The 18,494-nt window shown below is 42.2% G+C and overlaps 1 protein-coding gene across 2 annotated transcripts in view; it reads right to left on the bottom strand.

Moving 5' to 3' along the window:
* Positions 1-18,494, bottom strand: part of si:dkey-112m2.1 (transmembrane protein 132C) — a 144,705-nt gene that overhangs the window by 68,448 nt on the left and 57,763 nt on the right. The window contains exons 3-4 of one of the 2 annotated variants that reach the window (XM_058056315.1): positions 14,166-14,202; positions 13,278-14,092 (exon numbers count right to left, since the gene is read on the bottom strand). In XM_058056315.1, coding sequence (XP_057912298.1) covers positions 13,278-14,074 — 797 coding nt within the window. In that variant the 5' untranslated portion in view covers positions 14,075-14,092; positions 14,166-14,202. Of the gene's footprint in view, positions 1-13,277; positions 14,203-18,494 lie in introns of both variants that reach the window. The other variant, XM_058056307.1, reaches the window with a different exon arrangement.

The raw sequence follows: 18,494 nt of genomic DNA, 5'->3' as shown, positions 1-18,494 counted from the left end.
AATACATCCCAGGGGCCACATGCGGACCACCAAGCATTTGAATCAGGCCGGCCAGTTGTATTCTAAATACTGTCTTTTCCAGACTATAAGTTGCACTTTCCCTGCGCCTTTTATCCAGGGTGACTTATAAATGAAAAAACTGTTTATGTTCCATAAACACTGGACACCTTTTCTGTTCATGTTTATTTTTTGTGTAGCTGAATAAGCATTGTGTTAGCATATCTTACACCTATTCAGCCTGTTCTCTATTCTTTTATTGTTAGAACTTGCCTTCCAAGAGGACGTAATGTCTGTTTTGGTCAAGTAGTTTGGAAAATAAATTATCCGCAAAAAATCCGACTTATACTCCAGTGCGCCTTTTGTATGTTTTTATTCGACCTAATTATGCATTTTTGGCCCACAACTTATACTCCCGGGCGATTTATAGTCCAGAAAATACCGTATACATTGTAACCTGATTCATCATGATTAATCACCATTTGCACTGTGCCTGACAAATACCCATTGTCAAGTGGATTTCACTGAAGTAGGATTCAGTATTAATAAGAATATTGAAGAGATGGAGCATAGAAAATTTGTTGATGACTTCTAAGTACTGTTTTCTACAATTATCAGAGCCCTGTAGACATGAACTAGCACCCCTATAGTCACCTTTACGGTCATATTATTCATTTTTACACCACCGCTGTTGTAGATACAGTACATATTGTATATATATGTAGTGTTGTCTTACACCTATTCAGCCTGTTCTCTATTCTTTAATTGTTAGAACTTGCCTTCCAAGAGGACGTAATGTCTGTTTTGGTCAAGTAGCTTGGAAAATAAATTACCCGCAAAAAATGCGACATATACTCCAGTGTGACTTGTGTACTGTATGTTTTTTTCTACCTAATTATGCATTTTTGGCCTTGTGTGACTTATACTCCGGAGCAACTTATAGTCCAGAAAATACGATATTTCAACTTTTAACATGTCTTATTTAGCAGAAAAAACAACAAAACTGTAAAATTAAATTACATGGTTTGATGTGGTCTGATATTTAAAGTGCTCCTGAAAAAGGGGACATGTGAACATACAGCAGATAATATAACACTTTTACAGACAAAATTTGTCAAATAGATAATTCAAGGAAAGTTATAAGCATAAATTTGTGTGTGTGTGTGTGTGTATTAGATTAGATTAGATTAGATTCAACTTTATTGTTATTGCTCATGTCACTGCAACAAAATGCAGTTAGAATTCAACCAGACGTGCAATTAATAAAAAAAAGTAAAAAAAAGTACCTTAGTAGTAAGTAAATGTAGAAATAGAATAGAGCTGTAAATGGACAGATCTATGTACAAACTATAACAGACTGTGACTATAATACAGTGAGGATATATACAGGGATATAAATGACTATAATATACATATTAATATTAATACATATTAAACATATGTTCTGGCCCCCTGAACAATTTGGTTAACTCGAGTCAAAATATTTGCCCACCCCTGCCATAGGGGTTACGTGAATTGCGGAATTGTAATGTAAATCCAATTAATCGGTTCCAGACACCCAAAAATATTAACAAAATTGTAAAAAAAAAACAAAAAAAACAATTTGCAACAATTTGGCAAGATTTTCGATGAAAACCGAGTCATACCATTGACTGTATTATTTTTCCTTTACAAAGATAAAGATTGAGTTCCTGATTTTAGGACTCTTCAAAGGGTTTTTGTCAAGTAGTTTGAGTTCCTTCATGGGATTATGACTAGGTTGGTGGCTGCCCAGAGTCCCTAAAGACTTGGCTTGGGGCTATGAAGGTCAAACGTTGAAAACAAAACATGTAAGTTGGGAGAGATGCAAGTCTTGAGCAGCGTTGAATTACAAGGGACTGAATCCCGAAATCGCTCAGGGGCACAATGCCATTAACAAACACACGAGCGGCCACTTGCTTCTTTCTCTAAATGGGCATCCACTGTACACACAGATACACACACTCCAGCAGATCAAGGTTTATCCTCCTACATTGATATCAGGCCCATATGATGAAGGCTTGGATCCAAAGTACCAGCGTATATCTCTAGATCAATGGCTGACCTCCCAACCATCAACACACACACACACTGACCAGCACCGCACAGCTTAAAACCTTGCCAGAGGCACCGCTCCAAACCACGTGCTCAACACCACATCGGTCTAATGATCCTTCCCACAGGACTCGCCTAGCTTGTCCCATTTCTCAGCTTCTCATGTACGTTACGCGTGTGTTTGTTTCTCCCTGCATCTGCAAATGAGGAGGCCGCCATGTTAAAGGTTCTAACATTATGATCTGTTTATTGAAAAAATTTTTAAAAAAAAGTTTCTTTCCGACTTTTCAATGTAAGGATGAAGGTTATAGTACATTTACTGTTTCTTTCACTTTCTTCTCAAAGAATGCTGGATGTATTTGAAAATTGTCATTGACTTATAATGTTGGCGCTTTTCAAGATCGGTCGATAGATTCCCTCTGTTCTCATCAATCCAGCTTTGCTGCAATCTTAATGACATATTCAGACTCCTGATGAGCATTTGATACAGATTTCCTTGACTGACGATATCATATAACCCAGGGCGAGGTACGTGAAGAATAATACTAATATTCTATTCTAGTTTATGGCACAAGCAAGCGGAATGGGGGGAGGAGGGATGCACCAAATCCAGCATAGTACGACTGGCCTAGTTTGAGTGCGCTCTAATATTTGGGTCAATAGGGTAACGACTCATTGATCTATATATATTTTATTAATTAATTCATTCATTCATTCATTTTCTACCGCTTATCCTCATGAGGGTCGCGGCGTGTTTGAGCCTATCCGAGCTGTCTTCGGGCGATAGGCGGGGTACACCCTGGACTGGTGGCCAGCCAATCACAGGGCACATATAGACAAACAACCATTCACACTCACATTCATACCTATGGACAATTTGGAGTGGCCAATTAACCTAGCATGTTTTTGGAATGTGGGAGGAAACCGGAGTACCCGGAGAAAACCCACGCATGCACGGGGAGAACATGCAAACTCCACACAGAGATGGCCGAGGGTGGAATTGAACTGGGATCTCCTACCACTAACCACTTGTCCGCCGTGCAGCCTTGTTTGGAGATGTTTTTCAATATTATTTTTGAGTTGTGTCGGCTGTTTCAATATCTGTGTAAGTTTCTTACTACGTGGGTGAAGCAAGTTGGGATGATTTACTGCATATTGTCCGTTTTCAGGATTAACGTCAGTCCAAAAATATATATGAGGAAAGAAAGTCCATATGACGAGCACAACATTTCATCGTTTTCTTCTCTCGCCCTCTCCCTACTCCCTTGCCTCAAGTCTTGCAAAAATAAAAATAAAATATGCATGATTTTGGAGTTGGCGTAACAGCTGTCAAGTTGGCGTGATCAAACTAATCAAAGTAAATCCGTAAGAGAAACATGGAGGATAAACAAGTGATTAGAGGGACAAGCTTGTGATTGTCTGGAGGAGAGACAGAGGCAACTCGCTGTTCGCCTAGTGGAGCTTATGCTGCCAGGACTGCCTCACAACATAATCCATGTTCGTCAGCCCCTCCACCACCACTACATTTATTATCTGTGGTGTCGAGTGCAAGAGCTCAATCAGTGTGGAAAAAAGTGTGCTACAGTATTTTGCACTTTTGGTCATTTTAAGCATTATCAGAACTTCCTTCCTGGGCGCACTGATTGCTACATGAATGAACGCTACACTTAATGTTACACTTAATGTTTTTCAAGCTCAACTCAAAAGGCAGAACTTTGAAAGGCCCATTACGACATCAGGAGAGACGCCAGAGTGACTACACAGAAGCATAAACCAGCTCAAGAACTGGTCTAGGGCATAACCTAGGTGTGGGCAAACTACGGCTTGGGGGCCACATGCGGCCCAAAAAGCATTTGAATCCGGCCCGCCAGTTGCTTCCTAAGTATTTCAACTTTTAACATAAAAACTGGCAACATGATTTGCAAGTCGGATGTCTTATTTTGTAAAAAAAAAAAGAACAACAAAATTAAATTACACACTTTGATGGTCTGATGTTTAAAGTGCTCCTGAAAACAGTTACATTAAAACATACAGCTGATAGTATACAGATAAAATTTGACATTTTTTTTTTTTTAAATAATTGTAGGAAAATTATAAGCATATATATGTTCTGGTCCCCCGCACAATTTTGTTAACTCAATGCGGCCCACAAGTCCAAATATTTGCCCACCCTGATTTGATTCATTGAAAGAACAAAGCTTCAGATTAATCAACAAAAAAAATAATCATGAGTTGCAGCCCTAATTGGTAGGTCGCTTCAAGAAACAAAATGGAGTGCACAACTTGCTGTAACCAGCAGAGATACTACTGATTCGACTCCTTTAAAAAAAGTATCAGTATCAGTATTTTTTGCCACTTTTGCTGGTAGTACCGTAAAGTGTGGCTGTACTATATATATATATATATATAAGAAAAGTTCCCTAAGTCACGATGTGACAGCTCGTTTAGTTTCCTTCTATGCCTTAGTTCTTGTTTCCATGCCCTTATTTTGTAGCCACTTCCTTTGTTGCTCCTTTCCGTTCTCTCACTCGTTACTCGTTTCACGCACCTGCCTCTAATTTTCTGTTCCCTATTTAGTTCAGGTGTGTGCACCTTCCTTTGTCGATTAATTGTTTATCATTTGCTTGGTTTGGCCAGTTGCTTTTTCTCTGCCGCTGCGTAGCACAATTATCATTAAAAACACTTTTTCATCTGCATTTTGGTCCTGCTCTGTGCATCCTGGGGTCGCAACGCAATGCTGACACCCTAGTTGCCATTCCGCAACAACCCTCCATAATAAAGTGTAATTTCCATCATGTTTAATCATCCCAATTTATAATGAAGACTGCTTTGTTATTGAACCTCATGGCTGACTAAAGAGTACATTAAAAAAAATGCTGCATTTGTGTTGTCCTCAAGACAGGATTAGATTATTCTTGCCCAAAATCAGTGCTTTTGGAAGAGTTTTTTTTTTTTAATTGCAAATGAGAAATGGCCGAGATGTATTTATTTGGCTCCAAGCTCAAGTCCGAGTCATCTTCCTCTTTGAGCAACAGTAAACAAACATTATTGCTTTCAGAGAAAAACTCTCCCACAGCTGCCAGACAAGGGCAGGTGATCTGTGTAAAAGGCAAAGGTAGGTCTTACCTGGCGTGGTAATTTTAGCAGGATCTCTGTGGCTACTGAACAGTGCCCAGAGCTATACAAGACTTTCTGACATGAAAAAAAAAAACAAAAACAAACACGAATGACACTGTGGATGGAAATTAAACACGTTGTTATGGGAACAGAATGGTCTTTTGTGCATTGGAGGATGTGCTGGCCAGGTCTGCGACTGGCATAACTTATAAAACACTCCGGTGGGTCAAATTAGAGGCTGGGAGCATCATTTACGGTCAATTGGTTGGAGGATATGGGAGTTTGAGTCCTCACAACTAGAATACATAGCCCCAGGATTAGATAGCACAACCTAACATGAATTTGCTTCAGAAGATAAACCTGAGTAGAACAGAATAATGGATTTCAATAGTTAGAATTATATCATTAATACTGTGTATAGGCTGCACGGTGATCTAGTGGTTAGTGCGCAGACCTCACAGCTAGGGGGACCCGAGTTCAATCCCACCCTTGGCCATCTCTGTGTGAGGTTTGCATGTTCTCCCCGTGCATGTGTGGGTTTTCTCCGGGTACTCCGGTTTCCTCCCACATTCCAAAAACATGCTAGGTTAATTGGTGACTCCAAATTGTCCATAGGTATGAATGTGAGTGTGAATGGTTGTTTGTCTATATGTGCCCTGTGATTGGCTGGCCACCAGTCCAGGGTGTACCCCGCCTCTCGCCTGAAGATAGCTGGGATAGGCTCCAGCACCCCCGCGACCCTCGTGAGGATAAGCGGTAGAAAATGAATGAATGAATGAATACTGTGTATAATATTTATTAGGGCTTACAATTATTGTGTTGATTGTTTTCCAGGATGAATGGAGAAATGTGTTTGCGACTTGGTGATGTTGGAAATGGGCACTGCTGTTAATGTGTTAAGGTAGGAATACGGTTTCAAATTTTAACGCAATTAAAAACATTTGTTACATCTATAACGTGTTATTTTTGACAACCCCAATATTAATTTTGATTTAATTGTGGCTTAGGCTTCTCCCATTTCTAACTTAGACCAGGCGAAAGTGCAAAGATAAGCGTCGGAAGCCATCAAAAAAATTGACGTCGTTAACCACATTTCCACAAATCTGAGTTTGATCAAACGTGCAGTCAGAAGGAAAGCTAGTTTCATCCCTACATGCTGGACACGCTTCAGTAATCCTTCCACAGGTCTAAAATAGGAATGGAGCCAATGCCGGCCTCTGTATTTCTCTACGCTGCCCTTATAAGGAGCATCAAACACTTTCACAAGTTCAAAGCCAAAAAATAAAAAATAAAAAAGTAACCTCTGACTGTGTCGATATTCCGAGTCTTCGAGGCAGCAGGTCTGTAACTGAATGCTACGACACATTTGTATGACCCTCTGTCGAGCTGCATCCCTCAGGGATATGCAGCTTTTTCTGAAGACGGCGGACAGAGCAAGTTGAGAAAAAAACAACAAATAAAAAACACAAAAACAAAGAAAAGACAGCAGGGAAATGGCAAAGCAATACATTCTGTCCTTCCGATGTCCAATGCATTCATCAATTTGAAACCGAATTCAAGAAGGGAAATGTGATAGAAAATCATTAAGGTAGAAAATACACGGATTCAAATGACTTGCTTGAGGCAACGGGTGATTGCTTTGGTGGCGGCGGGGTCCAGCAGTGAGTTGGAGCTACATAGTGAGCATTCTCTGCAGGCTGCAAACTGCTAATTACTTATTAATGAGTAGAGGAGGAAAGTCTATGCTTTCACAGTAAACACTAGTAAATAGGCCAAGTGAGTAAAAAGGGGCTGAAAAAAAGAGAAATGATAAACCGGGTAAAAGGGAGGGCGAGTTGACTGTCGTGGCAATTTAGACAATGATGGACATCTGAGAAAATAGTCTTCCGAGACTCGGACAGCGAGGAAGATAAAACACAGCAGATTTATTTTGGTCTTGCTATGCAGAGCAGCGTTTCTCAGAGACGACCTGAAGAATTTGGGAGTACAAAGAACCAACACTCCGGACCTCAACCAATACGGGATCAGCTCGTTCCGTATTTCCGGACTATAAGTCGCACTTTTTTTCATAGGTTGGCTGTTCCTGCGACTTATACTCCAGAGTGACTTATAAATGAAAAAACTGTTTATGTTACATAAACGGGCTGCACGGCGACCAAGTGGTTTGCGCACAGGCCATACAGCTAGGAGACCTGGGTTCAATTCCACCCTCGGCCATCTCTGTGTGGAGTTTGCATGTTCTCCCCGTGCATGCGTGGGTTTTCTCCAGGTACTCCGGTTTCCTCCCACATTCCAAAAACATGCTAGGTTAATTAGCGACTCTAAATTGTCCATAGGTATGAATGTGAGTGTGAATGGTTGTTTGTCTATATGTGCCCTGTGATTGGCTGGCCACCAGTCCAGGGTGTACCCCGCCTCTTGCCCAAAGACAGCTGGGATAGGCTCCAGCACCCCCGTGACCCTCGTGAGGGTAAGCGGATGAGAGTATAGAACTTGCCTTCCAAGAAAGTAGTTTGTAAAATAAATCACCCGCAAAAAATGTGACTTGTATGCCAGTGTGACTTTTCATCCAGAAAATACGGTATGTAGTCCAGCATCGGCGGTGATGATTTGGCATGTTAATAAATACCTCCTGGTAGCTGCTTGTGTCAAAGGAAACGAGACGAGCAAAATACACTTTCAGCCCAAACCTTTCCTGTAAACCATATCTTTGTGAAGGAAAAGTACACAAGAAGCACTATGTCTTGTTTACATACCGTATCATTTTAACACCAAGTACCCTCAGCTATTTCAATCTTTACAGCCAACCCACTCATACAGAAGCCCTGTTCACCTGAAGTCTGCTCAATAGTGCAACACCTGATGCTGAGATGCTTCCAGGCTGAGCCAGCCAGAAACAGGCTACCTCATACCTTCAGCGCTGCGATATTAGATATTCATTTGCATTCATCAGCAAAACCCTCCGCTCCCCAGGGGAATCTGCGGGAACATGTAGGATTGTTTAGTCAAAAAATTGCAGTACAGCTGGGGAAATTTATCGTTTGAAAAGCCAGTTAATTTGTTCAGTAGGAAATGGTGTTTTCATTTGCATGTTGAATGAGGAATAGCTTGGAGAACCCTTTTCCAACCTGTTACGCCATTCTCTCCGAGGCTAATGAGGCAGGGAGTAGGGAATTACAGATTCCGGAGGGAGCCTTTAGCATGATAAACACAGCGTGACATTACAGTTGGCATCGAGCAGGTCCAGGCGTGTCATGAATCCCAGTGTCACTATACTGTATGTGTGCACACCAGCCTGCAAATTTCAGTGCATGTGTGTGGGCATGCCCCCCCACCCACCCCCGACGGAAACCAAAGCCCATAATTATATTACCAATAATTACACTTGTTTGTATTAGATCAAATAGCGCCAATTAACCACAAAGTCGGAGAGAAAATTGCTAATGGGCTAACCTTTGACCAACTATGATGATTTTCCAGTGTAAATACCGACTGGCTATTCATAAGCAATTGCAGTCTAGGTTTTTTTATGGTATTACCCTATAACTGATTTCCAAGAATTCTGATTGTGTTATAATTGTGTCTTGATGCAACAGAGGCAAATATGAGTGTGCTACTTGGCTCAACTATAGGTTGGTTTCTTGGTATGAAACTCATGCACGTTACATTTGCCAGATTGTTGCCATGTTGCATTTTTTTTTAAATTTATATCACAAAATTCAAGGCAAAAGTCAAGTTATTCAATTTACAACAGGATAGCACACAGAACAATAGAGGCTACATACCTTACTGTAAGACGTTAACAGTTATTCAGCGATACACAATAGCATAAAGAACATACCTGGGAGGCTGGGTAGGCTAAATTACCATAACAAGACAGTGAATCCGACAGGCAAGTTATCGGAGACTGAGTTTACCAATGCCCCCGCCTTGGTTCATGACAGTCAGTATGAATTAACATTTAAAAACATGTTATATTCTATAGGTAAATATTTTTTCAATGTATAAGTAACACCTGAGGGCCACACAGTCTATTGATCTGGACGACCTGGGCTGTGCGTGGAGTTCTCATCATGCATGTGTTGGTTTTCTCTTCCTCCCACATTCCAAAAGCATGCATGTTCAGTTATTCATTCATTCATTCATTTTCTACTGTTTCTCCTCACAAGGGTGGCGGGGGTTGTTGGAGCCTATCCCAGCTGTCTTCGGGCGAGAGGCGGGGTACACCCTGGAACCAATCACAGGGCACATATAGACAAACAACCATTCACACTCACATTCATTCCTATGGACAATTTGGAGTGGCCAATTAACCTAGCATGTTTTTGGAATGTGGGAGGAAACCGGAGTACCCGGAGAAAACCCACGCATGCACGGGGAGAACATGCAAACTCCACACAGAGATGGCCGAGGGTGGGATTGAAATCGGGTTTCCTTGCTGTGAGGTCTGCACGCTAACCACTCGACCGCCGTGCAGCCCATGTTCGGTTAATTTATTTCTATTTTATTTTCCCCATAGACGATCATATGAATCTGAAGAAACAACTATTAATTTTCATCACAACAAAGAAAAATAAGAAGACAAGGTCGATAATTGTGGCTGACTTGATGGGCAGAGACCAGAGGCCATTAATTCAGCTCGACCATCTCAGTCTTTATTTGTCACCAGTAACACAGAGGAGGAGAAGGAGATGCATCAGTGGGAGTGAAAAGACAATCGAGATGGGATGGGAGTGGCTCCAAACAACATACTGTAAATAGTTAATGATGCCTTCACTGCTGGGAAAACAAACAAACAAAAAAAACATCCAGCACAGCCACTTGCAAAGTAAGCTGTCAATGGTCACAGCCTCTCCAGTCACACTCTGTTCCATACACAAACCGGAAAAGGGAATGAAGTCAAATAAAACTCATAGTCCCTTCCGTTGGATGTATGAGTACACACGAGTGCACCCCCACCTCCTGTGATACTGCGTATGAAGCAGTGCCAACATTCAGATCATCCCAGGGATTCAGGCCACGTATATATTAAACCCGAAAGATTCATGACCTGATCAGATTTGGAGATTCAGAAAACTGGAACCACTGTACCAGTTTGGTAAGCTTGCCGGATGCTAATGAAATACAGTAGTTCTGGTTGCGTTTTAAGGCTGTGCTCTGCCAAGGGACCTTCTAAATGGCTTTTGGGTGCCACGGACATGGCTGTAGCGAAAATACGACCATCTAAGCTCCCATGGCAGGGACTGTGATAAACACACTGCGAACGGTAGGACTTCATGGGAGTTCATCATCACTCGAGTGAGAGAAACAGCAATGAGGCTTTTTTTGGCAGATTTCCTGCTCATCCAGGGTTGACAAATTGCTGTGGCACTGTGTCACAGCCCCACTTTGAGGACACTTACAGTTTCATCTCCCATGATTCAGATCTCAGGCAAACAGGAAGCCCAGCAGAAATATGCCTTACGCCTCTATTTGCATCAAACAACACACGGCAATTAAAGTCTCGCTGAATAATGTTTCATGCGAGGCATTTCTCCATGAATCAATGACTTGACACTTTTGTGTGGAATCACTTCAAATAGACTTGTACTCAGACTGGAAAAATGCAAAGTGAGTCGGGATGCGTACCGCAACTTGGTATCATAATCGGACTGAAAAACTAAGTGGTGCTCTGTGCCTCATTTCCGTGCTTAATTTGACTCAGCCAGCTGCAACAAGTGCTTGAAGGTGATATTCTTCAGGTAACATCTTGTAGCAATGCAACAGAACACAGTCTGACGCTCCTTATAAAATGCACCGCCGACATTAACGCACCAACAGCAGCGTTCACTGCAAACACGGTAAACACAACACTTCCTCATTATCCACTAACGGTGACTGAGGTGGATTCACGACCATGGGAATTCTGATCAACATGACAACACAGCATGTCACCAGACTGCTGGCAACTTCTGCTGGAATTGAGCAGAATGTTTGTAGTTCTAGAACTATGAAAACATGCGCAGTTCTTGCACATTCCCTATGTTCTCTGTCACTGCTAGTTTTTTCCGTGATAATTATGACAAATTGTTGTGTTTTTTTTATTTCATATTATTGAAATCATTACTTTAGCTCCATTATTGAAATGCAGTCACCCACCCCTGAATTTCATGGCTTCGAAAATATATGAATAAATCATCCTATTTTGCGGTTCAATTTGGCCTATTAGTGAAAATATTGAAGCAAATTGTATTTTTTGCCTAAATTGGGCCTTTTCAAGCATAAAAATGACTTAATGGGGACCTATTATGCTCATTTTTCGACCCTTTGTATTGAGTTGTGGTCTCCTATAGAGCTGCTACACACAATAACCTGCACAAAAACTCCAACTGTATTTCCTTTGATTTGTGATTCCTCCCAGATTCCTCTGATTTAACTTATTCCACCCACTCCGCTGTGATTGGTCCCATGCCTAAAGTGCTTCCTAACCATGAACAATCAAAGGAAGTCCACCCCTTGAAGGAATGTTATACCACGCCTTTTCAAATCCTAAACTTCTTTTACGGCTGACTTCCAAATGTGCATAGTCTTGTGTATGTCCTAAAATACTTATTTACTCTTATTATGTCTACTATATTGGGTATAAGCTGGCTATGCTCTAACTACAAACTAACTGTTTAATCTATGAATAAGGAATCCTGCTCATTACCCATCCACTCATTACAGTTGGGTACAGGACCAATTAACCACAATAAAAGATCAATTATTGTATTTAAAAGACTATTGTGTTCAATTTGCAAGTCATATAATTCTGTCAAAATAAAAAAGATACTATTGTTTAACAAAATTGGTGTGTTTTGCATTTTTAAAGTACGGGTTCGAAGGTCACTTAAGCATCTGCACTGTTTCAAAAGTACTCTTGTTTAGACTTCATTTGCAACACTACTTAAATTGCTTCAGTCGGTAAATGACCCAAATAAACAAACGGCGCTGGACAAGTGGTGTCATGGAAAGGTTTCCTGCAATCGAGAGCGTTCTGTGGCAAATCAAAGGCTTAACATGCATACATATTCTAATCTCTAAAGCCACATACTAATCCATGAATTTGCCCACTGCTGATAAAACGGATGAAATGTACTGCAGTACTTTTAAATTAAAACATCCTGTGGTAAAAAGCTACGGAGCAGACGTTTGATTCATTTCCGTATGTTTGACCAGTTAAGTTTTCATAGTAAAGGATTAGCAAAATAACCAGATGATTACCAACCCCAGAGCTGCAAGGCCAAACCACTCATAGAAACGAGTAAATACACAACCACGATACTGACAACTTTCCTGTATGCCAGTGTACAACCTGATTAGTTTCACTGTTGCTGAGTCATTTTACATGAGTAATAACAATATCATTCAGCGCATCAGTGATTCTCTTCTCTCGGAAATGAGTTGCAACCACACAATTTCACCCACTGATGACAGTTTGAAGACTGTAAATGTCACTAGGCTGGGCTAGTGACACACATTTGTTTTCCCCCCTACTGCTCAACTATTTTTTTTTTTTATCTGTGATTTATGATTTGTTTTTTAAATGGGTTTGAAGGAAGCATTGTTAAGGTGGGCATACACTTTACGATTAAAGTGTTTTGTTTTGTTGTGGTTTCCCCCCCCCCTCACATCGGATGAGTTAATGATCCACAAAGGAAACAAACTGAACCTTTGGCTTGCTGCTGTTTCACTTTAAAAATGCTGTTAACTGTCAAAACTAGTAAAGAAGAAGACGAGCTTCCGGCTACAAACAACGCTACCTGTGCTGAAAACTCAAACAAAGAGACCGTCCAACATAGTCTTAGTCATCACTTTTACATCGATTGTAGTGTACCTCGAAACTCGGATGCCCCAAAGGAGGACATTAGTATTTGTACAACCACATTCATCATGTGTCACATTACACAAGAACTTTTTTGTGATGCCTTCAAAAAAAAAAAAAGGAACCATAAAGCAGCAGTGAGGTTTCACTGTACATTGCAGCACGAATGATTCAGCTCAAAAGGGAGTCGGATTTGGGATCGGACTTGAAACAGGCTTAATTGACACAGCTTGCCAGAATTGCTCACCTAAGGGTGAAGATCTGCACAGAAGAAAGTGTCGACAGAGCCAGAAACGCTGAGACGGTTTCTCTCTGACGGATGGGTTTGGAGGGCACCATGACCAAAAAGTTGCTGTCAAGCTTCAGCTCCGATAGCGGCTGGAAGAGCCTGACGCTCCCGATGCGTTGCATGGCTGTGTGCCCGGCAGAGTACCCCATCGGGCCGTGCTGCTCCGTGCGAATGGTGCTGCCTTTCCTGGAGTCCTCGGCATTACAGTCCCCACTGTTGGTGGTTTGAACCATGTAATAGAGCTCCACAGGGGTTCCCTGGGCCTGCTCGGACACTCTCTGCCGACCTGGCCTGACAGTGGGTGGGCTGAACCAGCTGGCAAGAGGCTCCAGTTCCGCAACACAAATCCCGAGTTCACCTTTCAGCCTACATGTCCCCCGCACCTCTTGGGTCTCGTGGAAGGCGAACATCCTGATGCAGGGCAGCTTTTGGATGGCGCTGTAGTCATCCCAGTCCCGCCCTCCTATGTAGAACAACACTTGGACCTTGGGCCAGCTGGGCTGGATTCTCTCATTGATGATATAAGTGTGAACCTTCCAGTTGAATGTAAAGAGAGGAGACAGGGACGCCGATGTTGGCTCTGGCGGTGAATTAAAAGTGTGCTGGTTGAACGGCCCAGGCTGCGTTTGCAGCATCTCCAGCGAGACGGGCTGTTGGACCGATAGCGGCCCATAGCTAGCATTGACAAAGGGCGTGTGGCGAGCCTGGTGGATGAAGAAGGACTCAGTGCGGGCCTGCAGGCTGGAATTCCTCATTAAATCCTGGTTTGCCTCCTGTAGGAAAAAAGCTGACTCAGCATTAAGGATCCGGTAGCTGACAGGCAGATAGATTGGCATCGGGGTGTACCTCTGCAGACCCTCCAGGATCACCTTGCTGTCTACCACTGAAACACAAAGACACACAAACACAATAGAGGTTATCTATTGTTCCTTTTTTTTAATAGGAAGAGAAAAAGATGATGCAAGACATCCTTTTTACGGCGATTTTATCTAAAACATTTTCTAATCTTATCAGCAAAGCCCCAGCCAGCCATGAAATTACAGCGTAATGTGAGAAAAAGAGAAACTAACTTCAGTTTGAATCTGACCCTCTAGAACGGATTAATGACCCAATCCGAGGTTCCAGTGTACAATCATCTGTGTGGGAGTTTGGCGAAGATTCTAAAAAAGCTCAAATAAGTAGTCTAGTTCAGGGGTGGGCAAACTACGGCCCGGGGGCCACATCCGGCCAGCCAAGTATTTGAATATGGCCCGCCTGTTCTTTCCAAAATATTTCATTTAAACTCAACATACAACCTGGCATCATGGCTTGAGCCAACCTTTTGATGGTTGAAGTAGCCGTTTTATCAATTTCGTAATAATAATAATAATAATAATAATAATAATACATTCATTTTCTACCGCTTACCCTCACGAGGGTCGCAGGGGTGCTGGAGCCTATCCCAGCTGTCTTGGGGCGAGAGGCGGGGTACACCCTGGACTGGTCATAATAATAATAATGATAATAATAATAATGATAATAATAATAATAATTCATTTTCTACCATTTATCCTCCGAGGGTTGCGGGGGTGCTGAGCCTATCCCAGCTTCTTGGGGCGAGAGGCGGGGTACACCTGGACTGGTTGTAATAATAATAATAATAATAATAATAATAATAATTTTATAATGCACTTTACATCAAATAAATGATCTCAAAGTGCACGTATAGCAGACTGCATGACACTTTTATGTGTAAAATATGTGTAAAAATATATGTGTACAAATGGACTGTCACGTGTAAAATACTATATATTGCCCCCCCCTCCCGTCAATTTTATTAAATCAATGCGGCCCGCGAGTCAAAAAGTTTGCCCACCCCTGGTCTAGTTTGTAGGAGCTGCTGTTTTGGTTAGCAACAGCATTCAACTGGACTTGGTAATAAATCACATGTAACTGAAGAAAGGCCACTGTTTGAGGTATTTGATGATTATAGGTTATCACATGGTTTGTGTGGTATCAGGCCAGGTATCATGCCCCCAAGTGTCAGTATCAGCCTGAGACCGAAGGTCGAGGGCCTATACAGGCACGTGGGGGCATGATACTGGGCCTGATACCAGACAAACCATGTGATGATCTTATTCATTCATTCATTCATTTTCTACCGCTTTTTCCTCACGAGGGTCGCGGGGGTGCTGGAGCCTATCCCAGCTGTCTTTGGCGAGAGGCGGGGTACACCCTGGACTGGTGGCCAGCCAATCACAGGGCACATATAGACAAACAACCATTCACACTCACATTCATACCTATGGACAATTTGGAGTGGCCAATTAACCTAGCATGTTTTTGGAATGTGGGAGGAAACCGGAGTACCCGGAGAAAACCCACGCATGCACGGGGAGAACATGCAAACTCCACACAGAGATGGCCGAGGGTGGAATTGAACCCTGGTCTCCTAGCTGTGAGGTCTGCGCACCAACCACTAGACCGCCGCGCTGCCCCGTGATGATCTTATTATCACATACTATTTAATATTTACTATTATACTAATATTTACTATACTATTTACTATTTAACCGCTGACGTGTTGACAGAGCACAGACGGCAGAAAAACAAACGCTGTGTGTTCACGCTCGTGCGCTGTTCTCTGATTGGTTGTTTCACGGGTACGATACCAGAGCAGCGCGCTCTGAGTGGACAGCTACGGGGGCTGATACTGGACATGGTTAAACTCTATATTTTATCAGTATCACTGCCCTGGGCTTTGACACAGTATCATTTCGGTCTTTTCCCGTATCATTCATGGGCGCTTTCTAGGGTACAGGGCCAATTAATACTGTAGTATGTGATAAAGTACAATATAAACCAATGCAAAAGTCACTTGCCAAGAAATCATAGGAGCTTCAAGGGAGTGTCTAACGGCTTGTGAATTGTTAATTTGTTGCTCCGGTCCTGCAATAACTGGTAATGTGTTACCTTAACACACCGGACACCTAGTTTGCCTGTTGGTCTGTGTGCTGCTGTGCTCTTGAACAACTTTGCTGATGAAATCTCTCTTCTTAGTCTTACATTTTCGGAAATAAATGGTTTGACTTCTATATTTTCATCTCATTTCAGATTATCTGCAAACTGTATTTGTATATACGTAACTCTGGGTAAATTTGTTGATTTGTTAATACTTGGGTTGTTTATATTGTTTATTTTTTATATTGTGTATTTTGTACAGCTTAACTGATTCTGTACTGCAAATTTCCCCACTGAGGGACGAATAAAGGCATGTCTTATCTTATCTTATATGTTTTTGTTCGTCTTCATAACACTTTTTTTTTTTTTTACCAATGTGACTTGTTCTCCAGAGTCCACAAACTGACATGATTTCACGGGACTCCGCCCACCGTATTCTGCAGCTGGATCAATATCTGAACTTTCTGCTTTTGCTTCAAACTTTCAATTTATGGTGGAATGAATCAGCCAAGCTGTTTTTTTTATTTATTTTTATTTTTTTTTGGGGGGGGGTGAATTATTACACAGGACGGGGCTCTGATTGAAGGAGCAAGAAAAGCTTCAATTTATTGCCAAATAAATGCACAAATAATGACAATACGGCCTTTGTTTCAGTCACAGCTTTGAAAAGTGTTGGCTTTCAGCATGATAAACAGGCCCAGAGCTGAACCTAATTACAGACCTCCAATTCAATAAAAGAATATGCATCAGTAACACAAGTCTGGCGCGAGTGACAAAGCCATGGAAATAATAAGCATGAGTCATAAACACAAATTAGCTGAACTCATTCGGAACCTTCACATTTGCATTCACGGCAGTGCTCTTTCTTCCAGGTTCCCCTGGTATTAAAGTCCATCCCTGATGGGTGGGAGCACCTGCCGATAAAAAAGACCTTCAGTCAGACAGAACGCGGTGAGTGATGTCTGTTTGGAGTTTGATGCCCCTGATTTGAAAATGACAAAATGGGGCTCGATGTCAAGGGAGCAAGCAGGTCTGGTTGGTGCTGGATCGTGCTTGTGGTGTTGGGAGATGATTTCCCCATCGCTCCGTTTCTCCAGGGGTATGTGACACACTGTCCTACTTACTATGGCACACATGAAAGTAAATACCTCTTTAGAACTGGAAAAAAAGTCACATTTTGCAACTCCAGATTTTGCCCCCCTCATGACACCGGTGGAGTTGTTGTAAATAACACACGGGCAAAGCCGGTGTGATTTGCAGTCGCGAGTTATCCTTGGATTTCGTGTCAGCAGCTACTGTACTTGTAAATCATGTATGCTGCCGGACTGCTTCTGCAAATGAAAAAGGAAATGATTTGTGGAGATAAGTTAACCCCCTGCTGTAAATCTGGGCTGTAAAACTCTTGCAAGGAGAGGATTGCTGGGTACCGACAGCGCGTGTCACGATGCGGGCAGAGGTGGGTGATCACATATAAAACATGCGCGTGACCTGGTCTGACTGCGTAGTTTGTCAGATGTTGATAATCTTGGTTAGCATCATGAATCCGTTCCGCAAGGTTGAACTATAAACAAAACAATATGAGTTTCCATTTGAAATCAGGCAAATCATTCATTCATTTTCTACTGGAGCCTATCCCAGCTGTCTTTGGGCGAGAGGCGGGGTACACCCTGGGCTGGTGGCCAGCCAATCACAGGGCATGGACAATTTGGAGTGCCCGGAGAAAACCCACCTTACAGGATTCGACTCAAACAAACTCACTTTCATTCATTCATTCATTTAATTCATGACAAGACGTGTGCCATATTGTACATATGTTTGCAAACCAAGGCAAAATTGTGGTTCACTAACCAGAGCGAACTCTGAGGTTCCACTGTATCTTTAATCTCTTAGCTTATTCATTCATTTTCTACCGCTTATCCTTAGCTGGAGCGTAACTCAGCTGTCTTTGGGCGAGAGGCGGGGTACACCCTGGACTGGTGGCCAGCCAATCACAGGGCACATATAGACAAACAACCATTCACACTCACATTCATACCTATGGACAATTTGGAGTCGCCAATTAACCTAGCATGTTTTTGGAATGTGGGAGGAAACCGGAGTACCCGGAGAAAACCCACGCATGCACGGGGAGAACATGCAAACTCCACATAGAGATAGCCAAGGGTGGAATTGAACCCCGGTCTCCTAGCTGCGCGCTAACCACACGACCGCCGTGCAGCCTCGTGCAAATCAAAT

The sequence above is a fragment of the Doryrhamphus excisus genome, chromosome 2 (assembly GCF_030265055.1).
Source record: "Doryrhamphus excisus isolate RoL2022-K1 chromosome 2, RoL_Dexc_1.0, whole genome shotgun sequence".
NCBI lineage: Eukaryota > Metazoa > Chordata > Actinopteri > Syngnathiformes > Syngnathidae > Doryrhamphus > Doryrhamphus excisus.
Note: the sequence above shows the minus strand (reverse complement) of the source record. Positions and strands in the feature narration are given on the sequence as shown.